The sequence below is a fragment of the Eretmochelys imbricata genome, chromosome 4, assembly GCF_965152235.1.
Source record: "Eretmochelys imbricata isolate rEreImb1 chromosome 4, rEreImb1.hap1, whole genome shotgun sequence".
NCBI classification, from domain to species: Eukaryota; Metazoa; Chordata; order Testudines; family Cheloniidae; genus Eretmochelys; species Eretmochelys imbricata.
This window is the reverse complement of record NC_135575.1, coordinates 53,575,283-53,601,732: the sequence shown is the minus strand read 5'-3', so window position 1 is coordinate 53,601,732 and position 26,450 is coordinate 53,575,283. Positions and strand designations below refer to the sequence as shown.

At 38.8% G+C, this 26,450-nt stretch overlaps 1 protein-coding gene across 1 annotated transcript in view; it reads left to right on the top strand.

The window, feature by feature from the left end:
* Positions 1 to 13,808, top strand: part of SLC7A11 (solute carrier family 7 member 11) — a 70,553-nt gene extending 56,745 nt beyond the window's left edge. The window contains exons 7-12 of the mRNA XM_077814436.1: positions 1,590 to 1,713; positions 2,957 to 3,060; positions 3,816 to 3,912; positions 6,955 to 7,104; positions 8,921 to 9,098; positions 13,741 to 13,808. Coding sequence (XP_077670562.1) covers positions 1,590 to 1,713; positions 2,957 to 3,060; positions 3,816 to 3,912; positions 6,955 to 7,104; positions 8,921 to 9,098; positions 13,741 to 13,808 — 721 coding nt within the window. The remainder of the gene's footprint in view (positions 1 to 1,589; positions 1,714 to 2,956; positions 3,061 to 3,815; positions 3,913 to 6,954; positions 7,105 to 8,920; positions 9,099 to 13,740) is intronic.
* The last annotated feature ends 12,642 nt before the right edge of the window (positions 13,809 to 26,450 follow it).

Genomic DNA, 26,450 nt, shown 5'->3' with positions numbered 1-26,450 from the left:
TAATTAAAGATTATGTCATGTGATGAAACCTTCAGGAATACATCCAACCAAAATTGGCAAACCTGTAGGTTCTTGTGGTAGGCACTGGAGAGGGGGCTCCAGGATAGCTTATAGGAAGACTGGGAATAACTTTTTTTTGTGTTTGTGTTTTGAATAATAAATTAAGCTCTGAGGAAAAGAGCCTTTGTGGAAGACAGGCCAGCTGCCTACAATGTTAAAGAAGGTCCTTATTAAATTCTTACCTAGGAGTGGCAATGTAGTTTGCAAGAGTTATGACAAAAAACAACACATAATGGGTCAGTGTGTTGAATCCCAAAGGCGCTCTTTGAGGGAGCTGATTTTATTTCTTCTGGGATGTGTGCTAGCAGGTTCTGTGGATCATCCAGAACTCCTGATCTTCCCTCTTTCCTGCCATAGTTGACCGTGTCCATTGTTTTTCGTACAGAAGATTGCTACATGTAACAACCTTTTGATCCCATCAAAAGTAAAGCGTTGAGATCAAAATGTTTTGTTTTGCCATTTTTGAAAGAATGTTTTTTGTTTGTGTTTTTGATTCAAAACAAATTTTTATTTCAAAATTTTAAAAAATCAAAATAATCAAAAAAGCTCAAAACTGAAATGTTTTGTTTTGAGCCCAATAGGATGTTGATTGGACACACAATTATATTTTTTTCTTCAATTTGCTGAAAATTTTTAAAAATATTCCATTTCAGGTTAACCCAAAACAAATTCTTCCCTGATTTTTAGAATTGCCAGTGAACTTAAAAAATCTGTTTTCACCTAGCTTTACTCCTGACTGAAGGGAATAGCCAAGAAGCAGGAGCAACCCCTTCTCAAGGCAATGCATATCCTGTATCTACCATGCTGCTTCCTGTTAACTTGGATTGATTAATTATTTCTCAAAGCTGAATCCCTTCTTGGTCTGAACCAGAGGAGGTCATTTTAAGGGAGGCAGTGTTGTTTACTGAGTAGAGCACTGGACTGGGATTCAGGAGACCTGGTTTCTATTCCCAGCTCAGCCATTGGCACGACCTTGGACATGTCATTTTGCCTCTGCACCTTGGTTTCCCTTAATTAAAAAAAAAAAAAAGGATAACTACACTGGCTCCTTTGAGAGCTTCTGATCAAAAGTGTTGTAAAATACAAAGCTCTTATTATTGTTTATTAACATGTTGTTCCTTCTCCCATATTGATAAAATAGCAAGGTTTTTCATGCTTATTGCTGCTATTTCTAAGGCAAACTCAATCTTCAGTTATCTTCATAAATTTCACTCCTGGGTGTGAATGCCAGTTGGCACATGGTAGAGCTTTTGAGGGCACTGTTGCATATGCCTGACTGAGGGCAGAATATGCCCGACTATGTATTATTTGAATAGTTGATTCAAATTAGAGACATGGAACATAAATTTATTTATTTTTACCTGTAGCTTCTAGTTATAATTTTTTGGATCACCAACTGCTCATCTGTTCATGCCAATCATAGATATAGGGATACAAAGACCAAATGGCTTTTTCTCATGTTCTTATTTGCTTCATTTTCAGGGAATGACTAGCAGATTGCAACTAATGAGCTTCTTTGTGTATTCCAGAAACATACCACTCGCAATATGCGTTTCAATGGTTATTGTCACAGTTGGCTATGTGTTAACAAATGTGGCCTATTTCACTACAATCAGCCCTGAGGAATTGCTAAATTCAGGGGCCGTGGCAGTGGTAAGTTATGGAGGAAAAATACAAATGTATAGATCTGGCTACAGTTAAAGTGGATCTGCTGCTGTTAGAGATGATCATTTCCCCCTGAAAATAAGAATAAAAAAAGTGGGACACTTATAATGAAGCTACACAAAAACACCCTTGTAAGGCCCCAATTTAGCAAAGCACTTAAACATGGGCTTAAGTCTCATTGACTTTATTGGATTCCTTATTGATGCATAGGGATGAATTTAAACTTGTGGATAGCATTAGCCCATCCCTATTCAGTTGACTTTTTAGAGTTGCTGGGACTTAAGTGCATGCTTAAGGTCAAGTACGGGTTTAAGTTTTTTGCTGAACTGTGGTGGTGTCAATTATTTTTTTGGCATCTGTCTTGCAATAAACAAGTGTAAAACCACATGCCAATATTGATACAGCTAAGGGTTTTTTCAATAGGAGAATCTGAACACCCTGTTTTCAAATGACTAATTCTGTAACATTTATAAAATCTAGCAGCAGAATGTTTCGTGGGACCACAGAAAATCACGGGCAGCATCTGTGTGATCCTTCAAACCATGAGGATAAGAAACAAAACTCTTATAGTAATGACCTAGGAGAGTGAGATGTGACTGGCTATTATAGACTGTAGGATGACGGAAGCTAAGTGTTCAGAGTAGCAGCCGTGTTCGTCTGTATTCGCAAAAAGAAAAGGAGGACTTGTGGCACCTTAGAGACTAACAAATTTATCTGAGCATAAGCTTTCGTGAGCTACAGCTTCATCGTTCCGATGAAGTGAGCTGTAGCTCACAAAAGCTTAAGCTCAGATAAATTTGTTAGTCTCTAAGGTGCCACAAGTACTCCTTTTTTTTTTTTTGGAAGCTCAGTGTGGTGATCATTGTACAAAATATTATGCATGTTTGTATATGTATGACAAATGTGGATTAGACATCCATTCTCCTTCATAGAATGTAAATGAATAGTTGATAGCTGACAGTATTTAAAACAAATATTAGGGGCAGAGTCTACCCCTCTTCCATGAAATAGTACCTTAACTGATAAGTAGCCGCACTGAAATAAGGCTTTGCTGTCTGAATAAGGTGCTACCCACTGAGTATGAGTGGGAGACACTTGTCCACAGTAAGTTGGATCCCACCAGTGAAGAGAAGATGACAAATGTGCAGTACAATATCACAGAAAGTTATAGAATGGGATCTTGTAGAAACTATTATTTTTTCTGTTAATTCATGTTGCTCTCTTTTACCAGACCTTTGCTGAACGATTAATGGGAAATTTTTCATTAGCCGTTCCAATATTTGTCGCCCTTTCCTGCTTTGGATCTATGAATGGTGGTGTCTTTGCAGTTTCCAGGTGAGAAGATCCAGGTATTATTGGAGTGTGTGGGGGAGGTGGGTAAGACCATAAGAACAGCCATACTGGGTCAGACCAAAGGTCCATCTAGCCCAGTTTCCCGTCTTCTGACAGTGGCCAATTGCCAGGTGCCCTAGAGGGAATGAACAGAACAGGGAATCATCAAGTGATCCATTCCCTGTCACTCATTCCCAGTTTCTGGCAAACACAGGCTAGGGACACCATCTCTACCCATCCTGGCTAATAACCATTGATGGACCTATCCTCCATGAACTTATCTTGTTCTTTTTTGAACTAGTTAAGGCATGACCCAAAACCAAGAAGGGCAAATGAAGCCCGGATTAATTCCTTTAACTATCAGGAGAGGTTGACTACAATAGTCTTTATGACTTTTATCATGTTTGGCATTACTATCACATTGCTAAAGCCCTGTGAATTGCTTTAAAATTAATCCTTTTAATGTAATACCTAATGAATTGATGCTTTATTTCTATGGGGTAGGGTAAATGTGAGAAAACACTAATATTAACTGCTGGTAAAGACTGATAATTTCGGGATGGGGAATGGTTATAAGCCTTTTGCTTTGGTTTCTGAGTATGGGCTTCTGTTATCTTTTAAAATCTGAATGTCTTCAATAAAAATAAGTAGAGCTGCTGAGGATAACTTTGAATGTGTTCTGCATCTCTAGTGAACTGCTTTGACTTCTCTTTGTAATAGAGTGTATTTAAAGTCTGTCCACATTTACTTCTCACCAGGATGTTCTACGTTGCATCCCGTGAGGGTCACCTTCCGGAAATTCTCTCCATGATTCATGTCCGCAAGCACACTCCTCTGCCAGCTATCATTGTTTTGGTAAATCATATAACCAAATGTTCCTGCGCAATATTCTGTATTACAGGCTTGCACAGGAGGATTCAAGCAGAACTTGGGGGCACTGCTGGAGTCTCATTTATTTATTTATATTTTGGGGTTTGGTGAGGGGCAGAGGAATGTAGGCATTGAAGTGATCTATTCTAGTGCCTCCTCCTCTGTGTTTCTGATGGTAGCACTTAGCTCTTTGTGGCTGCTACCTAAATCCTGTCTCATTACACTTCATTTCTAAGGATTTGGAAAGTTGAAAGAAAGTGATTAATTGGACCCCTTTCAGTGACATGAATTCTCATAGAAAAAGGAAGTAGAGAAATAAAACTCAAATTCACTTAATTGGAAGCATAGCTAAACAGTAGTGTCTGAGAGCACCATAATGTGAAAAATGCAAACCATGATACACAAAGGTAATGTAGGAGAGGGGAGCCCTGAGCAGTGCAGTGATTGCTTTTTAATCTTTGTGAGAACGTGTCTGAAAAGATGGGGAACAGAGAAACAATTGTGAAAGGGCTATGAGAAGAAAGGAAAAGCACAAGGTAGTATAGTGATGGGCCAGTTACCAATTCCTAAGATAGACTGACAGCTGAAAGTTGGCTCTGTGTTCACACTGAAGACTAATTTATACAGGAAAGCATTAGGAAAAAAGAAGAGCAGTAACTCAGGCCCTAATTTTCAAACTCAGTTGCCTAACGTTATGTCTGTAAATAAATTTCCATTTAGGACTCAGTCTTCTGTGGGAATTGGGGTACTCAGCACCTCTCAGCATCAGGCCCTGAGGAACCAATGGCCCTGCTTCAGATGGCTTGACCCTTGTATACATGTGCAATCCCACCGACCTGAGTGGGACTCCATGTTGGAGTCTGCTGATCCAATCAGATAGCAGGATTTGGGCCTAAATAAACACTTACAATAGGTGCCTAAATACTCACTTTAAATGTGCACATATCAGTTTAAGGGTCTGTTTACACTGCAGTCAGACACAGGTGTGGTTATAGCACGTGCTGACACACCCAAGCTAACTTTAGTCTAGCTAGCGCAAGTGCTAATAGCAATGGAGCTCAGCAGGATGGGCTAGCTACCTGATTACAAGCCCGCTAGGGAGGCTGGGTACATATTGTGCTGGCTTCCACGCTGCCACGGTTTCATTGTTATTGGTACCTGCCCTAGCAAGATTAAAGCTAGCTCAGGTATGTCTCCATGTGCTGCAATCACACATCCAATTGCAGTGGAGCCATACGCTAAATGTTTAATTTTAAATTCATTCATTTATTCATAAATTTAGGTGCCCAAGTTTGAAAATTGGGTTCCCTAAGTGGGGGCGGGGGGGGGAGGAGAGAATGTTTTAATGTATTTGGTTTACCCTGCAATCTTCCATTTGTTTTGCTAAATATTTTATTGACTCTTTTGTGACTTGCATTTCTGTTTAGCCCTTGGCACGGTGCAGCTTTCCTGAGTTCCCTTTTATTGTGCTAGTACCAGTTACACACACTACTTTTCCTTCTAGAAGCAGCATGCTTCTATATGAAGATGGCTTTTATGCAGACTCTTCCTGTTGTTCATGCCATCCTAGAGATAAGTGCAGTTGTTACAAAGATGATTTTCTGCCCTGACCCTTAGCATCTCTGCGTTTTCCTGTTGTGTGTTATGTAGAGGGCTGAGCTTGTTTTGGGGAGAGGAGGAAAATGAGCACATTCAGTGCTCGAGGCTCAGTACACAAAGTGAAGAAAGGAAGATATTGCTTATTACATGCCAGCTTATTTGTGGCTAGGGGAACTCTTAATATCAAGATGTGCATATAACAAGCTGAAGTAACCATGTGATCCTATCTGTAGCCTTTTTTGTGTCTTACCCCTATTTCTGTCCTCCACCATTGGTTTCCCTGCATTGCAGCATCATGCTTAAAGTTAGATTTTAGGGGGGCACGGTCTATGGGTGAAATCCAGGCCGCACTGAAGTCAAATGCTGAATTCCCATTGATTTCATGAGGTGAGGATTTTATCCTGTATCTTTTATTTGTAAAAAAAACTAGCACATTTGGGGGACTGTGGAAATGAGAATGGGCTGGAAGTCAGAGGGGGTGTTCAGTGGGGTAAGCCCCATGTTTGAAATATTTACACTTCCTGTCCAAATCCCAAAGAGGTCTTTACTGCCAAAAATCTATGTGTGGTGCATTAGTTTTTTTCACTGAAAAACCAAACAAGTTAATTATCTCACTGTAAAATCCTAGTGGAGACAAGGTAGAGGTAGTTTTTATCACAATTTAGCTAGGCAAGGCCAGCCTTACATGCCTCCACCTCCCACCCAGGGTTGACCTTGCCTCACTACATCTCAGTAAAAACTACACAGCCTGTCTCCACTAGGATTTTTTACTTTTTTGTTTGGCAGTCAACACATAGCCTATAGCCAGGTTGACCTAGCCCTTCATTCCAAAAAGGATAAATTGGCTGTGCCTTTTGAATTAGACCATAAAAACAGAGAGCTGGTTTTCACTAGACATTTTTACCTTGTGTTATTGTGACACTTAACATGCTTGTAAAAGCGAGTGTGGACAATCCCCAGCCATTTGATCCAGGCTATAAATGTTTATTCTTTAACCTAGGCTGATCCCTCTGATTAAAAAAAAAGTTTGTAGCCTAGAACAAATGTGTGTGGAGTTTCTACACTAGTTTTTACAAACATATTAGGAACTGCAAATTTAATTAACTGCCAAAGTGCAAAAGTCTAGTTTAGACATAACCTGAGTTCCTGTGTGCTCTATGTAGACATTAAAGATCTCAGGGCACTTCTCATAAGGGTAGGGGCTTTCCTGGTGTTGACCAAAATTTCCCCTTCCCCTGCTGTGTACATCCTTCTGGGTGACAATTTAGCTGCTGTTCTCCACTCCAGAGGTGATTGCATTTCAGAGGTGCAGTATGTGTGTAGTTTGTGATTGGTTATGGGACGAAAGTCATACTATAAATACAAGATGATATAAATAAAAGAAGTGTGTGCATTAAGTCTCTCTTATGCTCTGAATTTCTTTTGCAGCACCCTCTAACAATGATAATGCTCTTCACTGGGGATCTGTACAGCCTCCTGAACTTCCTCAGTTTCGCCAGGTGGCTTTTTATTGGGCTGGTAGTTGTTGGGCTGATTTATCTCAGATATAAACGTCCTGATATGCCTCGTCCTTTCAAGGTAACTTCAGCAATCTGACTGTTTTTACATAAATCTCTCTCCCTGTACTTAACCCTCGCCTAGTCCACAGACTGATGTTAAGGGAACAGATTTTCTGAAGTAAAATGTTAGCTGCTGGCAGGCAACCGATGTGAACAGAATTGATTCTTTTACTGTAGTTTCAATGTTTAACTTTAGAATTCCCAGCTTGTTTCGCTACAAGATCTCTGATGAAGAGCAAATATATTAATCTAGCCATGTTTCTCTCCAGAGAAGAAGTCTTTCTTGTTCACTGTTGATGGGGTTTGGGGAGAAGCAGTTGTATGTTTATATTTAGGTTTGTGTGTGAAAGTGAAGGTGTTTGATCAGTTTTGCTCACACCATGTTGAGGAACTAAGGTAGTGGGTTCTGACTGCTCTGTAATCTAACAAACTGTTTGAAGATGCCTCCTAATTGTACACAGCTGTGTATCTTTGAAACTGCCAGTATTTTGGGGGTATTGCAGCTGGGCCTCAGTCTGGCCTTTGGTTTGCAGGCCCAAACAACGTCATCTACATTTTGCAACCAGAATTAATGTCAGGAACAAAAATTGGTAATTAGACGTCAAGAAGGTATTTTTTTAATTTTTATTTTCCTAATCTCTCTGCAGAGCCTTATTTGGCATTAATCACCAATTTCAGGTACAAACAGGTCATTAGACATTAAATTACTGTTATTTGTACCCACAACAGTTACTTTTGAGCACTAAAATGCACCCAGAAAAATTGATCCATCTGGCCTGCTAGTTATTTTGGCCTTGATTCTGCCACACTTATTTATATTAAGTAGTACCTTACTATGTGAATATTCCCAGTGAGGTTACTTGTATAGCAAGACAGTACTTAGCATGAGTAAGAGTAGCAAAAACCTATCCCTATTTAAATATGAGGAAGAAACTTATCTTAACTTAGAAAATAATTTGCCTTGTTGCATTCTTGTAGGCGTATAAATGAAGGGCAGCTGCTTAGCACATTTCTCGGTGATTTCTTTTTTACAACACTTTGACAGGGTACACTAGAGAATTGGTAATGTCTAAAGGCAAGGGGATCATCTCTTGAGAATTCTCCATTACACTAGGCTTCTAGTTAGCAGCACCATCATGCACCTCCTTCAAAGAGGTGAAAAGACAGTTTACAGCATCACCCTCGAAAGTTGAGAGAATTAATTGCTATTTTTTCTGCTTTCAGAATGGCATTGATAACATAATCAGTCATGCTGTCAGAAGCACAATACTTCTTCAGTAACTGTCAGTTACCTAATGCTATCAAATATCTTTTATCCGTGGTCAAATGACAATTTAACTTGCGCTCCTCCAGCCAGATTTTGTTTTGTACCTTAGGAAGGATATCAGTATGTACTTAATAATTTTACAAGACAGCTGGTGACTTGAGCACTTTGCTTTATTTTAAAATAGAGTGTAATAGGTAATTATCAAAGAGGAAATCTTTACTATAGTTAGTGCTGCTTATCTAAGAGAGGACTAGAGGAAGGACTTTTTTAATATAACATATTTACGACTCTTACATTTTAAAGGATGTAAAGTGCTGTGGTGTTTTAGTGTGTAATTAAGAGACTGCTGTAGAACTTACTGTGTAACACTGTATTTAATTTATATTCTTTAGTTACTCACATTTCAAAGACATGTTCCAAAACACTAGTATTTCTGCAGAACCATAGTGTGCTGCTGTGTTTTATCCAATTTACATTTCATGGAACATTAAATACCAGTGTCATTCAATAACCAAGGTCAGTGGAAAGTAATAACGTTTTTTGGGGGTTTTTTTGGCCTGTGTTTCAGGTGCCGCTATTTATTCCAGCTTTGTTTTCCTTCACCTGCCTCTTCATGGTTGCACTGTCACTTTACTCTGATCCTGTCAATACAGGAATAGGCTTTGCAATAACCCTGACTGGTGTCCCCGCCTACTACCTCTTTATCATATGGGACAAGAAGCCAAGGTGGTTCAGAAGGCTCTTAGGTAAGTCCACATTAATGTGGGACTCTTCCTTCTCTCTCAGAACTTTTCAGTCGATCCCTGTAATGGGGTTGCCACCCCCAAAACACTCTCTCATAGCATGGGGTGGCCCTTATCACTGGGCCTCACTCCCCCCCCCCCTTGTTAAGACTGCTCAAAAACTCCATAGCCCAGTTTGGCTGCTGCTGTGATTTAGCCCTCCAGCTAAGTAATTAACAAAAACACCACCCTTTCCAGGCTATACCAGTACAAACATAAACACAAAGCCAGAGTCTTCTTGCCAATATCAAACAGTGCCCAGCCCCTTCTTTCTTAGGGTCTGGTCCAATTTCAATAACTCATACAACTTGACACACCTCAGCTTTCAGCCGTTCCCAGGCTGTTTCCAGTTTCTCCCTCTTAGTCCTTCCTGAACTCCTATGGGATGGCTCTCTAATGAGCAGCAGCTCCCTAGACTTGCTTCTTTCCTGGAGGCCTCCCTTCTCTTTCCATCTCTCCTCTGGCATCTGAGTATCCAGGCTTCTCCCTTATCTATTCCAGAGGCCTGATTGAGTCATATGACCCATTTTCCCCTGGGGTGGCAAGTTAAGTATGTCACAGATGTGGCTGAGACCCAACTCCCCTTAAAGGGTCAGCCACACTATGATAAGCCCCAAACTGGAAAGGCCTTTCGATTCTTGTCACCACTCTGTTCCAGGGACAGCGGAGCCACTTGCTTTTCACTCAAATGCTGTAACCATTAAACTAAACTCAGGCTAATTAAATGGCCATGTCTGCAGCATGCTTATTCTTTAAACCAATCAGACAGACAAGCATTTTTTAAACAAGACATTTCAGATTACTGAACCCCTGTGCACCTACCACACAGGTATCTGATCCCAGTTAAGTTACTGACCTTCCTCCTACAGTCATTTGCCTGTTCTAATAGATTAAATGTTTCCTTGAGAGGACAACAGCTTCTGACAACTAAAGCATTGCCCTAAATGTAGGTCTGATTCTGCACTGACTACTCAAAGCAAACACCTATGGGCTGCAGTAGGACTTTGTTTAAAGTAAACTGTGCTGGATCCTTTAATTAATCCTTCATTAAAACGGATCCTAGATGGTGATGTGATTCTTAATGACAGGTTTCAGAGTAACAGCTATGTTCGTCTGTATTTGTATTCGCAAAAAGAAAAGGAGGACTTGTGCCACCTTAGAGACTAACCAATTTATTTGAGCATAAGCTTCATCCGATGAAGTGAGCTGTAGCTCACGAAAGCTTATGCTCAAATAAATAAAGGTGCCACAAGTCCTCCTTTTCTTTTTGATTCTTAATGGTTACTAAAAAGCAAAGTTATGGGATAAAATGCTTTATGTTTGACATATTGTCATGATGGTTGTTTACATCTTTTCTGTGAATGACTTCCAACATATTTTCCTGAAGTAACTTAGCTGTATTTTTTTTTTTTTTTACATCTGAATCTAATTGAGGAAAATTGTTTATATATTATTTTTGGAATTTTTTCAAAAACCTGTGAAACTTTTGATGTGTTGGGGAAGAGCTGTCTGAATCTCTTTTGATTAGAGACGAAAAAACAGTACAGTTAATTTTAAAAAATGCTGTCCCACTCCCTTTTTAATTTTTGTTACTCATCCCTATTTTGTGAGGTTTTATCATGAGACAGTTTCAGTGCAAACAGAAATATAGGCAAGATCTCCTAAGAGATTTGAGAAATGGTGGGCAATTTGTTAAACAAAACTGGGTGAAAAGCTTGCCTTATGCTGCAGACACTTGGTGAAAGGTAGAGATTTGAATAGAAGTTGGTTTCCCCACTCCAGTTTATTAAAATAAAAAATCAAGGGCTCTCCCCAACTCCACACCACTGGGCTTTACTGGACCTTTAAAATGAGCTTGTCCTAATAAAGTAGCACAAGTGCCTTTTGTGCATGCAACATGTACTTCTGCCAATGACAGGCCAGTTTGTGCCTCCCAGCAGCAATTAACCAGCCCTATTCTGAGTCGGAGATGTCCACATTAGTTTATGATTTCTTTGACTTGACGTTTAGGAACTAGAAAATATTTTCTTAATAAACCAACAATATTTGTTTGCCTTTTCTGGTGAGAAGCTCTGAGGTTTTGCAACATAGTTTCTTGAAACTCTGCGGCCACAGGATGCCAGTGTTGAACTACATTACTCGGGTGAAAGGAAAATATTCTCTTTAAGGGTGGTTGGATATACATTATGCTTTTTCTACCAGCTGTGACAGTGTGGCTGATTCTTCTAGCCCTTTGGAGAACACCGGATCCTCATGCAGGAAATCAAGCCAGATGCCTTTGTAACACATACAGACGCATAGTACTGGCTCAGAGGGGAAAGCAGCAGACACCTGTCAATATGGGTGAAACAGCTTGTTCAGCTTCCCTGTGTTATTCCTATAGTAACAATAGTAGTTAGAGAAAACTGATGCTGAGAGTTTTGAGGTGGGGAGGAGGTGATAACCCACTCATTAAATAAACAGCTTTGTTTCAGAGTAGGCAGTGAGAAATATCCCTGGAGTCATTTTTTAAAAATGATATTACTTTGCAGGAGTTGATACTGCTGCACTGTCGAGACCAAAGAGCATTTTTCACATGTACTGTTTCAGAATAAGTCTATTTAGGATGCTTCTCTGAGATCTGAATAATGCATTTAGCTGATCTCCCACAGAGACTGCAACATGAGCATTCATCTTACTTATCAAGTTACCGTATTTCATAAAAATAACTTCACTTACTGTGAAGTTAATATGCCTGGCCAATGCAGGTAGCCAGAGAGATGTTTGAGTTCACTTTCTCTCTCTAGCTCTCTCACTCCCAAATGGCTTTTAATCTTGCACCAGGCAGTTAATATTTCACTAGTATCAGACACCTGTGAGACATAGTTTTACACAATGTGCTTGGACAAATCATATGTGCACCTGGCTGTTTTCTTACCTTTGACAGAATTAACCTGAAACCAAAGATCCAAGAAAAGGGGCACCCTACAAAAGTAGATTCGTAATGAAAAGAATGTAGCAGAAATCAGAGGTGGAGCTGAGCCAAAACACATGAATTTGGGGGTGTTTGTTACACAGCCCTAAATCTGGATCAATGTCTCTTTATAATGGGCTGAGCATCCCCCAACCTTTGAGGAATTTAAAATTCAGCAATTGCTCTGAATGTTGAGGGCTGAGCTCATATCAGGGTAGAGATATGCTGTACTTGTAAAATCCATCCCATTCTTTACCTGCTATTTCTAGACATTAGAGGGTGCCATGTGCCCATTCAAGGTGTAGCATGATATGTTCAGTGCTGCTCTCCTTGTTGAGTTAATGAGGTTGGGCTCCACAGGAATTCATCTCCGCTTTATGCTAGAGAGCAGCAGCAGGCCCCTTGTCCTGTCATCTACATGTCCAGTGAATCACTGCTGTTACTGTGAGGTTTCTTTCCCATTCCCAGCCTTTATTCTGTGGTTATAGATAACGGCTCCGAGCTCGCCTATGAAGGCAGTCCAGATGAGCCTGACTTTCGTTTATGCTCAGGGTTCTTTAAACTGCCCTGGAAGCGCACAAAGGGCTTTACAATGGATACAAATATAACTTGCGGTGCCAGAGTGGTATAAAGGGCCTTAGTGTAAATGAGAATCAGGCCCAATATCTCTAGCCACTGCTTAAAGCACAAAAGTACCATGGGTGTTTCAGTGCTTGCAGCTTCTCACTTCCATAATCCAGGCTACAATGCAAAATATTTCTTCTGAAAAAACTCCTCACCTTAAATATTGTATTAAACCTCTGCGCCCCCCCCGGCCCCAAATAAAAAGAGCAGAGAAGAGCTGTACAGAGAGAGATTCTCCATTGTCTTGCACCTTGTGTCATTTACCAGTGCAGAGTGAGTGTGAAACACTAACAAATCAGAATGGTAGTGTGTTACCCCCCCTAGTGCCCTCATTTTGCCCTGGTGTAAATGACTACACAAGGTGCTGGGCAGTGGAGAATCAGGCCCTTGAGTGGCAAGGATGCCTTTTAGTTTAAGATGAACTTTGAAGAAGAAGTGAATCTTTCCTTGGTATTCAATATTTATGATTGGTGCCCACATCAACAGTGTAAACAGGCACACCACTCAAAGGACAAATCCCACTAATCCATGACTCTTATCTTTAATAATAGCAAAGGTCACAAAGAAAAATATAAAATTGTATCTACTTGTAACATGTTTAAACCAGTGCAGAGGCGTTACATGCACATATTTAATATTTTATTTTGGTCAAGCAGATTCTGACACAGAATATGGGTGCATCATTCAGCATATTTGGACCTTTATTGCAACATTAACATTGTTTGTTTTGAGCTGAACAACTGTAGAGAATCAGCTCTCTAGAGATAATGTCTAAATAGAAGTCTCTCCAACAAATAAGAACCTTTCTATACCTAGTAATTGTCCCTTTTTGGCACAGAGCTGAGCAAAATGTGGTTAGAAAAGGAACACAGTGGTAGGGCTCTTTAAATGAGACATTTTATGATGCTATGACTGGTACATCTAAATACTTATGAACACATATAATTGGTGAGTTGAACAGCTCTTCTAGGAAAATCTTCCTTGATTGCTTCCCACATATCTCCAGTTTCTTTACTTTTATCTTTGCAGACAGGGTAACTGAAACATTGCAAATCATCCTGGAGGTTGTCCCAACGGAAGATGGCTTGAAATCGTGATCACTTACATCATGAAGAAGCAGGTGTTGCCTGAGTGCCCCATTTCAGCTTGGGGCATTGGGGTAGGGAGGTTTTTTCCCCTCCCTGGAAGTTCAGTGAATTACAAGAGCAAGTCACAGTTAAAATTAAGCCTGGAAAAGAATTGGTTACTAGAGCTGTAATTTTTTTTTACATTTTCAAACTTTTGTACAAGGAGTTGATATGTAGAAAGTACATCTGCTCTGTGCTGTAAAATAACAGAAGCCACAGCACTCATGTGGACATCGATCCCATCTTGTCTCTCTAGGAGAGTGGGGACAAGTAGAAAAAAATGAAAAATCTCATTAGTATTTCCCTTTTATAATATTATATTTTAGCAAACCTTAGGTTCTTCAAATTGGGGATTTTACTACATTGTCAATGAACATTTGTTCTGGAAATGTTTTTGTAATCAGATATACTGTGAACAGTGTATCCTGCACCCTGCTCATGAAGAACCTAGCCTTCGCCGGAAAGCAGGGCAAGGTAAAGCTCCTTAGCTAAAAGTTTGGGTCAACATTGTTCTTTCTCTCCCTCCATTCTTCACCCATATCTTACTTCTCTTGTCTCAACTGAAGCAGCACCTCAGTTCCTCACATACAAACAGGGTGGCTTCACCCACCTTTGTGGTGGCCTAGTAGGATTGCTAAATTACCTGAGGTTTTTTCAATAGAGTAATTGAAAATAGATTCTGATATTTAATATTGATTTTCTGCTAAAGGGAAGGCAAATTTTAGGTTTGAGGCAATAATTTGATGCATTTGAAAAGTTTCTACAAGCCTGAAAGTTATCATTGGTTCTGCCGGTATTCCACGGTATATATGTAAGAAATATCTCTCAGTCCAGTAAATACTTTCAAATCAGTTGAGACATTTGAAATTCAACCACTGAACATACATGGATATTTGTAGTCTAGGAAAATGTGGATCTGCAGTCCTCATTTAGGCAAAGCTCCCATTAAAGACAATAACAGTTGGTTAACAGATGTGATTGGAAGTACCACCAGTTATGGAATCAATGGGAATTTTGTCAAAGAAAGGACAGCTGTTTTGGAATAAGCATACTAAGTGAAAGGTGAATTAGAGAAGGTTTGGAACGTTGAATTGGATATGTACACAAACCGTGGGATGTTTTCTTAAACACATACCGAGTTCTTCGGCCTTGTAATCTCAGCAAATTATGTTCTCCTACAAAACCTACTTCCTGGTTCCCAGTTTCAACTGAAACTAGAAATTAGGGAGGAAATTGGGTTGCAAAAATTGAAGGCAAAACTTGGTTCAGAATCAAAACAGTTTGGTGCGTTTTTTTTTCCAGTTTGTGGTTTGGGTTAAGGTTTGGCTCAGTTGTGACTTAGCTTGCCCTTTCCTATTAATAATACTTTGCACAGTAGGTGAACACTGAAATATTTTAAATGCTCAAGAAAGTGGTTCTATATTTCAAAGACTACTCCAGCCTTAGGATAAGATGTTACTGTTAATATGTGAGAAAAAAACCCCTGTAATTAAATATTTAAATATCTACTTTTAAAACTGTTGCCTATTAGAAGATAAATTGTTTCTTCAAAACCTTCATGAAACAGACAGAAATCTTTTAATTTATATATATTGAGGGAAACACTAGAACTATCTAAACTTCTACAGTTAAAGGGATGCTGTCAACTTGAAGTAATCAATTTTTAAAAAGAAGAGGTTTAAAGTCTGTTCACTGCACATGCTTCTGAGGTCTCCTGTCAGTTTTTGTGGTCTTACAATCAAATTTTCCTGGGTTTTTTTGTGCAGTTTTTTTCTCCTGTGTTTGTGTGAAAGACCCACATAAATAGGGAAGATGCACTAATTGACTAGATTGTGTGCAGTTAGTATTACTGTTTCCTCTAAGTGCAGTCAAATGAACAAAGTAAATAGAGAGGACAATATTTTTCCGCTGATCTCTTTCAGTTATAGTAACCTTAAGTATTGTTTGCAACTACAATAGACAAATATTTTCAGACGGATTTTTAAGTTGACTGGGTTCCTTTAAGTTTACTATAGTATTATTTTTGTTTTCTTCTTACAGAGACTGAAATTTAGAAGTGTTAAGAGAGCCTGTTTCAGCCATTACTTTTCAGTAGCATTAGTTTCACACAAGCAGTTACTTTGTCTTAAGAGAAATCATTGAATTTACTGCAATTGTATATTTAAAAGAAAAATAACATGTGAAATAATGTAATGATTTTTAAAATGGCATACAGGTGCTTATGATTCTAATTAATGATTCAATTCCATGAATATGTACAATGTTAATGCAAAAATATTTTAATCAGATGTCCATTGAGTTACAAAAAGTCAGAACGAAGGACATGTATTGGGTCCTGAAGCAATGGTATAACTGCACAAAGCAAAGGAAGTAGACAATATAAAGAAATCCTTGGAATGCTGCTTTTGACCTTTCTAAGATGTCATCTTCAAGTCCTTCAAGAAAGATCCCCTAAAATAGCATGCTAAACTTACGTTGTGACTTTTCTCATTTAGGGCCCAATTATGCACCCATTCAAAGCAATGGAACTAGTATTATGGTAAGGATTTGCATCCTACTATTACTAGTGTGGATAAGGATCAGGACCTTCAACTTTTATCCTCCTTTTTTTACTCTCAAACCTCTTTACCAACCAGCTACTGTCAAAACACCTCTTGCTGGGAATATGGGATGTGCTTTTTCTTTCTAGTGTTGGTCTTTTCAGGCTCTATCTGGTATTCCCTATGCAGGCAGACCTCGCACTGAAGTCAATGAGAATGATAGTTTTTTCAGCATAGAGGACTTCAAGGGAGATATTGAGTTGCATCCCATAGAGGCACAGCATATAGCTCACAGCCTAGGGAGAGGGGGAACCATGGTGATGGTAAGCCACCTTTGCACCCACTCTATTCCGGATTTTTCTGGGGGCAGATATGGCCCTGGAGGCATGTTTAAGATACAGCAGCCTGCCCAGAGCTGCCTATGGGCACCAGTGTCATCCAGAATTTCTGCAGTGCTCCATGCTGCAGGTCCACCTCTGACATGTCTCTCCCATCCCTAGCCTCCCACCGTCTGTACCTGACCTTGTGAAGGGGCTCTCATATAACAGCCTGAGACTGTCTTACTACATTCATGCACTGGAGATATTCTCTCCTGTTCAGATCCAGGGCTTGTAGATCCCCTTTTATGCTGTTCCTTCACCCAGCATGCAGGAGCTGGACTGGTTGTGATAATCTCACCCTTCAAGAATAGACCATTAGGGCCTGAGCACCATGTGTTTTTGTTTACACCGATGCAAAGTCTGTATAAATCACAACCAGATCAGAACAGCAGTGCTTTGCACAGATGTAAATGATTACATGGATACAAGCAATGAAGAATCACCTTATATTGCAAACTGTGACTAGCAGCTGCAAAATCTTAATCTGCTCTTTGATACTACCTCAGTGCAGGGGGCTGGATTAGATGACCTCTTGAGGTCGCTTTCAACCCTACATTTTTATGGTCACTTAGGATGCACTAACCAGGAGAGGAAGTATGTGAAGGTTAATGTCAATTATGAATATCTGCATGTTATTTGTTACGGCATTGTCTCCGGATAATGAGGTGCCAAAAGTCCCCAGTCAAGGATCAGGGTCTCATTGTACTAAGCATTGTTCAAACACACAACTAATAAGACGGTGCCTACCCCAAACAACTTACAGTTTGAGTATAGAGATGTATGTGACTGGTGCTACAATTCTAAGATAAGGGCCAAATAAATTCCTAAAGAGATTATGTAGCTACTGCCACCATCTATGAGTAGTTATAACTTCTAATACAGCATAGAGAGAATAGGCTCAGGAAAGATTGTTTTTTATTAGCTAGTTTTACAGAAAATAGTAAGTCCATATTTGAAATGAAAAAACAGATTCTTTCCATATTTTTATAATCAGTTTGCATGTGTATATGGAATCCCTCATTCACATCTAAATATTGTTACTACAGGACTGTGAATGTTTATAAATGTTGACAAGATGTTAAGATACATTTTTATCTATGTAAACATGCAACATTGTAGCATTTTTCTGAAATAAATGTAAAAACGTATTTCTATATATTTTCCAAATACCTAACACTTCTTATGCAACCAAAATCTTGACTGCAACACAGCTTATGGATATGTTCAGTTCCAAAAGCATATAGTATATACTGTATATGTGTATATATTTCCATAATTCATGTATTCAATGAACAAACTTTTAAATACTAACAATGGTGCTACTAGACAAATGAAAATGTCTGTGCTATATTTTTGTAAATATGTAGAGATAATTTACTTTATGCACAGAGATTTCCAAATATTTTACTTTGATTTGTGCAGATCAAGTAATATCTTTTACTAATAACATAGTCACAAAACCCATTTACAATTATCTGATATAAATACATATCTGATTTGACATAATCAGTTAAGGGTCCAGCTGATATTAGCAGGAGTTGTGCCTGAGAAATAACTTCAAAACAAGGCACTATATAATTACAGACAGTATAATAAAGGATTTGAAAGCATTTCCATTATAAACTCCATTTTGGCCTTACCCGTCACATGATATATTTAATCTTGAGGGCTGTAATTAGTCTGTAGATATTTTTGTATACAAAATGTGGCATAAGTTTATTTTAACTGGAACCAGTTAAATTTTTTGAATTTTGTGACTTCAATAAAAAAAAAAAAGGAGTACTAGTGGCACCTTAGAGACTAACCAATTTAAGGTGCCACAAGTCCTCCTTTTCTTTTTGCGAATACAAACTAACATGGCTGCTACTCTGAAACCTGTAACTTCAATGAAATTTCTTTTTTTCTTCTTCTTTCTTTTTTTTTTTTTGAACTTTTCCTGAAAACTTTCTCCTGGTTTTTTTTTTTTTTTTGGTCACCAACTATGGAGCAAGTTCACATTTTAAAAATGTTGAAATTTTGCATTTTGAAAAAAATTGGAGTTTTGAATTTAGAAAAGGAAAAATATGTTTTAAACAGTGATTCCCTCACCCTCAAACTCCACACCTTTTAAAAAAGCTTCTGATTTCTTTTAACTTCAGAAAGAGGCAAAGAAATATAGCTCTTCTGGGTGGTTGTATGTGCTTGTTTGTTTTTATTTCCAAATGCAAATCATCCCTAATTTTAACCATGAAGTTTCTAGTATTATTTTTTAAGGGGAAAGATTTTAAGTTATTTGTGTTAGTATGATGGGTAGTTAATTTTCATAACATTCAGTGAGATGAAAGGGACTTTGCATATTATCTTATGGCTTCATAATTTCCAGTGCAAACACAGCCATTTTATTAGTATATAGTCTAGCTTTGGTCAATAAGGTGGTATGTATTTACGAAGTAGACATTCCAGCTAAAATATGTCATGGTTTGTGAAAAGTCCATGTCAAACATTGTATCCAATGATCTTTACTTACTGATTTGAGTATTACATAGGGTAGGAATGGACTTAAGAGGTAGGTAGAAGACATTTGATCTTGTTCAGTTCTTGTGATTAGAAGTGGGTAGGACAGCTAACTGAGAGCTAGAGCTGGGCACTGGGCAATGAAAGGTCACTTCTGCTTTATATGTTTATTGGAAGACTTCCCTGCTTTCTCTCTCTCAGCTTTTTGTAGTGATGGTGTCTTTGTAATGGTTGGCCTTGCCTTAAATACCTTGTTACTGATGTTAAGATAGGACTTAATGAACTGACATTGGCATTTCTGATTTACGTTCAGGACTGTGATTTTTTTTTCTTTCAAATGTTGGGATATCTTTTGGCACAGGGTATCTTAGCTGTCATATCTGGTATGACAATTGTGTCATGAAGCTGAAAAACATGAATGATAATGTCATTTGACTTTATGCTTTGTGGTTCAGAGTTAGGGTTCAGCCCTCTGCAGACATTGGGTCATAATTGAATGTATTTTCTGTTCACCTAGTTTTTGTTAAAGTGCAATTTAGTAGCGTGCTGACTTTGATTATAAATTTTTGCATTGACCAATGGACACTCTTGTTACCAAACTTTGCTAGTCCAAGACTGGATTTTGCTTTGTTTTTTTTTTTGGCAAGGAACTCCAGGAAAGTATAACTATAGTTGACTTGCCAATTCCTGTTTACATTTTTTGGTCTTGTTTTTTATTGAAAGGAATTTAACCTAAAATATTTTAAGTTATTTTTTCCTTCAAGCACAATGGGGTGGGGGTTCTTTTGATTCTTTTAAATGTCCCAAACAGCTAAAATATAGTTCTCAATAAAGGCTTGTATTGCAAAAGAGTAGGGAGTTTCAATTTGCTTTAAACACTTTATGAATGCTGACAAGATTATGTTCAAAAACTGGTCTTTAATATTTTCAGTCTGAGGATCTAAAGTTGCTACAAAAACATCTGTAACTAGCCAGTGCTCTGTGCCTATAACACATTCTTCTTGTGCATTCTCTCTCTCACATGGAGAGCTACAAAATTTTCCAGCTGGCAGGCATTTCTTCAGAGCTTTTTCCACTCCCAAGAATTCAGCTAGATCTTTGAAGTATGAAAAAACCCTTTCCACCCAACCCCATTGCTTAATGTAGCCAGGATCTCACCACAGTGGCGTTGGAACACTTTTTAGAGTGTGGATGCTGAGACAAAACTATAAACCCTGTATATGATGGAAACCACTTCAAGCCAGGGGGAGCTATCGCACTCCCAGCACCCCTAGTTCCAAAACCCTGTCTCATCATTTAGAATGAATACATCTGGAGGTGTATGTAGAGTAAATGAACCTGAAGTAACATACCCATAACACATCTCTGAGCCCACGGTGAACTCTATTAAAATGGATTAGATTCCTGAGTTCTAAGATGCAATTGGTTTTTAAAACTAACAGTTATGATTGCATTTTAAAAGTTTTGTACAGATTTGTGTGATGAACTTTTTTCCATCAAATTATTGATTTGAGTATTACGCCCTCAGGGATGGGAAGTATGGGTTTAAATGTTCTGGGACAATTTTTATTTTTTTCTGATGCCATTGGCTTTGCCTCAGGGAAAGCCATTTGAGGCAGTTTTAGCTGCCAGTAACTATCTGCTACTCAGTCATTACTGTGTAATTGGATCTAAAGTACATTGTATAATTTACTAGTAGCAAGATTTGCTTGCCTAATTGTGGTATCCAGCTGACTTCTAGGGATACTAATCAATGCATATGCATAGCACAGTAGACGGAGAACTGTATGGATGAGTGAATAAGTCTTGAAGTGAACTTTCTCTTTCTCAATCTCAGCACATTTAATGGTTATAAAAGTATCAAAAAAGATCTTGGATTTAAAGTGAGCACAGTGTTTATAAAAGGTGCCAGATTGACATAGCCTGGAAACTGTGCTCTATGTATAGACAAAGTGAAGTTCTTTAGACTGTGGATTTTTGTATGTGTTTCTTATTTTATACCTGACACAGCCGTTGTAAGAAAAAATATGTAAAGTTTTTATGGGTGTGATATCCATTGAATATGCAGCAAACATTTTACTCAGAATTTTCCCACTCCTGTAAATATGGAATCATTTTATTGGGGGAAACACTTCAATATTTAGAGCAAAGCCAGGTAGAAGCAATGAATTTTGTTGAATGTCATGGGCATTATTTACTCATTTACAGGCTTGCTGTGTAAGAATCTCAGCAGCTGTTTTATTGGAAAACTATGTGATTTTTTTCAAATCGAGCCTTTGGGTCAGGCTACATTGTTTACATCCTGTGGTGGTCTGTTTCTTTCTCCTACATTCTCAAGATGCACCCTGACTTCACTTGGAGATTACAAGTATCTAGCCAGGGAAAGCATCTCCTTTTAGTGGCTCTACTGCAAGTGAACATTTTATGAGATCTGCCGTTCGTTTAAACCTGTGCACCCACCTCCTATAGGTTTTAAACATTTTGCGGCAGATAGCAGATACCAGCTGAAATAGTGTTTCTTCCCAAACTGAAATATTCCTGACTTTCACATAACGACGTGATTTCAAGCACTTCCATAACAACTCTTCCCCAGATACTGCAAACAGAGGCTTCCAAGCCTCTGAAGAGTATCTTGCATGTGTTGCTACACTTCTAATTCATGACCAACGCTAGCCCATTTCACTTATGAAAGATATAAGGACAAGGATAGACCTCAGCCTAGTTTTTGCCACTTACACACATTCATTTTTAAATGTGCATTAGGAAATTAGTAAATGATAAAATTATAGTTATGGTCACATTTTTAAAATTAGCTTCTTAAGCTGGGCATGGATACCATTACATTTGCCCATGCAAAATGGGCAGTTGTGTGCATAAGATCCAATTAGCCGGCTCAGCCTTGCTTTTAGACCAAGCTAACCATTTGCATGTGAAAATGTGGGGTTTGGTGCATTGACTCAGGCATGTTTTCAAATATCATGGGCTGCATTGGAGACATTTTCCCTTCATTTTTAAGGAAAGAGGTTTAGAATTTTTTGAGACTTGGGGCATTGCATTCAGTATTTTTGAATCTTTCAGGTATTCTGACTATTGGCTGCTTGGGGCAGGGAAAGACGTTTCTAGGGAGTTCTCACTATATTTTTAGGTGACATACTGCATAGTGAAACTCAATATTCATAAATTACCTTGGTTGCTGTTCATATTTCATAGCTCTGTTTGCTAATTTATGTGCAAAGCTCTGTTTGCTAATTTATGTGCAAGATATATAAAAATAAATCATTAAATGCCATGAGATTTGATGTTTGTTCTACATACAACAGCACACCAATGAACAAAACTGCAGCAGTTTTTATTGATGCTAAAGTCTAGCTACCTGGGATTTTATAATAAATATGAATTAGAAAAAGGCAGGATAAATCAGTTCCTGTACTGTCAGCTTGCCAGAGATGATTTATCTTACCTGTCTGACAAGGCTGGGTTTGACTGAAAACCTCATACAGCTTGGCTTCTGCTTCAGATCACGCAAAGGCACTCTGGGTGGTGAAAAGCAGGGTAGCTTGCAGTGTTGTACTGGTGCCATATTTATGTGGTGATATGTGAACTCTGAAGTGCTTCAGGTTGTAGCTCATGATAATTATTACGAATTACAATGAATCTACCTGAACCCATTTTATTCCTTAACCCATATTTTAAACAAAAAACAGTTTCAAGTTTTTTTCCAAAATCTAAAATAATTTTTAGAGCAATCCAGTAGGTGGGAAATATAAAGCTTTATCTAAAGTGGACATGTGGGTGATAAAATGCCCATTACCCATGTTCACCTGTGTCACTACTTTTAGAAATGGAATGGCATTACCCACTGGCTACATAGTGAGGTGGAAGCCCAGCACTCCTTCTACCTGTTATTTAGAGATACTTTTCTCGGTGAGTAAATATCTTAGACAACGCTGTCCCAATTATTAGGTTTTGCTGTGTTGCTGGTGGGCTCCTGACAATGATGTCTGCACCAAACTTCAATACTTGAAATAATAGGTTCTGCAGCTAAGCAACTGCTCTCAACAGAAGGTGGAACAGGAACTATGGTGTCAGGCTTCGTGCCTGTGTTTATGTATGGGTGACTTGTGTAACTGTAATACTGTTGCTCATTTGGTAGATGTGCTCATATTGGAAACTGTTATGTACGTGCCAACATATAGATGATAGATTGGTGCAATATGATCTCTCTCACATGTTTTGTTATGTAATAGAATTTGAAATGTATGTATACTCACTCTGTAATGCTTTTAGTTGGCTTCCTCTTACACTGTATATGTGGTTTTGTGTGTGTGTGTATGTGTGTGTGTGTGTATATATATATATAAATTATAATTATAATTTGTTTAAAGCTAGTTATGTAGAAACGCATTTCTGTGTTGGAAGTTTAATAAAAAATCAGTAAAGTATCCTTTAATGCATTGGTTTCATTATTTTAATAATATTTCTAAGGCAAAGCTTGAATGGGGGCATTGTTGATGCGCTATCCAAGTTTCCATCCCTGATATGCAGGAAAAGACAAGCAGAAAGCATATAACCACCAGCCACTTAAAAAAAAAAAATGGGGGAAACGGTATTAGGCCCGAATCACTGGAAAGCTCTGTGCCCCACTCCAACAACACAAAGCAGACATAAACCTAGTTGGCAGTGGCATATTGCAACTAATTTATAATCCAGACAAACACTTAAATGCTTTTAACAATGACATTATAAAACAGAGCACAATAAAGCACTGATAGCCCCCTTCAATCTTTCTCTCAATACCTTTTTAAATATCCCCTATTCCCCAAAGTAAATGGGCAAAATAAGATGGGCCCTAATTTTCTCATACATGACTAGAAGGATCATAAAAATAAATGCCTGTCCTTTTTCTGTGTTAATAATAATAATAGTGTTAATAATGAGATACCCCTAGAAAAGGGTACTTCTTGGCCATCAGTGGCTTGTGATACTTTCGTCCATTAGAAGAGGAATTCAAGGTGCACAATATTGCACTGCAGAATGAATTGATTTGCTAACGTCTTCTATCCAGCTGTGCGGTTTGACTTTGTAATCCAGTTGGTGGTTGACTGGATCATTTTCACTGAAATATCCGTGTTAAACCAGTTTTGCCACACTGAATATGCCATTGTTTTTGCAGAAAAAAATGGCCACGGCTAGACATAAGGATGCTTGTTATAATCTTAAATTAGCAAGCAATAATGGCCCATCAACCTTTGTATTGATAATTTTAATAAAAGGGAACTACTAGTAAAGAGCCAAAACAACGGTGAGTACTGTTCAAAGGCCTGCAGGTAAACCTACCTTTTACCTCTTCAGTAATATTTAATAAAACTGATTAAACGACTTTATGCTTAGTTCCACTAAATGATTTTGTTTAACTTTAAGTGAAGCATCCAGCAATGACAATACAGCATAGGAAGGTTCACACTGGCTGTGGATAGTTTTGGTGATACTACAAACACCAGTTGGTATTGTTTGCACCTGTTTATCTCTACTGATAATGAACTGTACCAGCTTCTGGTGAACTTACCAAATATACTAAATCATGCACAAAATGTAGGCCTGGGATTCTGAACTTGGTGCAACCTGACTCAAGATGGCAGAGAGAATTGAAAAGGTTACAGAAAAAAAGAAGTAAAGGTTGCGTGGGTTTTTGTGTGAATGGCTAGGGCCAAATTTTCAAACCACACAAATGTGCACATGTGTTTTATTCATACAAATGGAGGCACTCACAAAAAGTTAATTTGCATATCAGGTAATTGTGAGCCGAACTACTGGATGCAGAAATCCTGACTCTACTTCATATAGATAGATAGATAGATAGCTGTGGATGCACGTTCACAGATTCTGAGGCCCATTTGAAAATTTGGCCCTTAGGGACCTACCAAAGTCACGGTCCACTTTTGGTCATTTTCGTGGTCATAGGATTTTAAAATCATAAATTTGATGATTTCTGCTATTTAAATCTGAAATGTCCCGGTTTTGTAATTGTAGGGATCCTGACTCAGAAAGGAGTTGGGGAGTGGGGGTCGGGGTGTTGCAAGGTTATTGGAGGGGGGTTGCAGTATTGTCACCTTTACTTCAGCAGCGCCGAAGTAAGGGTGGCAATGCCGTACCGTGCCCTCCTTCCTTCTGCGCTGCTGCTGGCGGTGGCGCTGCCTTCAGAGCTGGGCAGCTGGAGAGCGGCGGCTGCTGGCCGGGAGCCCAGCTCTGAAGGCAGCACCACTGCCAGCAGCAGCACAGAAGGAAGGAGGGCACGGTACAGCATTGCCACCCTTACTTCGGCGCTGCTGCCTGCAGACCTGGGCCCTCAGTCAGCAGCCGCCGCTCTCTGGCCGCCCAGGTCTGAAGTCAGTAGCGCAGAAGTAAGGGTGGCAGGGTGTGATATTGCTGCTCTTACTTCTGTGCTGCTTTTGTGCTCTTACTTCTAAGCTGGCCAAGAGCTGACGCTCAGGTCTGAAGGCAGCACAGAAGTACGGGTGGAATACTGCAGCCCCCCCTAAAATAACTTTGTGACACCTCCCCCACAACTCCATTTTGGGTTAGGACCCCCAATTTGAGAAATGCTGGTCTCCCTCCCACCTCCCCTGAAATCTGTATAATGTAAGGTAAAAAGCACACACAAGATCAGATTTTACTGTCGTGACGTGATTTTCATGGCTGTGAATTTGGGAGGGCCCTAGTAATATACATATTCGTCTACATTTTTTTCTAGTGTAGTACAATGCAATAAGTTTTGTATGCTGTATGTGTACAATATTTATCATATTTTTCAACGTTAGCAAATACTGTATGACAACCATCTGCTAACACCTCATTTCTTTATTTCATTTCACAGTTGAAATTAAAATGGATGAAATCAAGGACTAAACTGTTCAGATAATATAATGAGGGAGCTTTTTGACTCTAGATCATTGATTTGAAGCCAGACTATGGTGGCAGCAACTGAAAGTCATTACACTACCTTCACAATTGGCACTAAGTGGCATCCATATGATAGTTGCAGCAGAGACTGGCTGGCTATACATGACCCAATCCAGCATATGCTTAGCCTTAAGCATGTGAGTAATCTTATTGAAGTCAGTGGGAATTCTCACATGCTTAACTTTAAGCATGAGTAACTGTTTTGCTAGATCAGAGCCAGAATCCCTACCAAATTACAA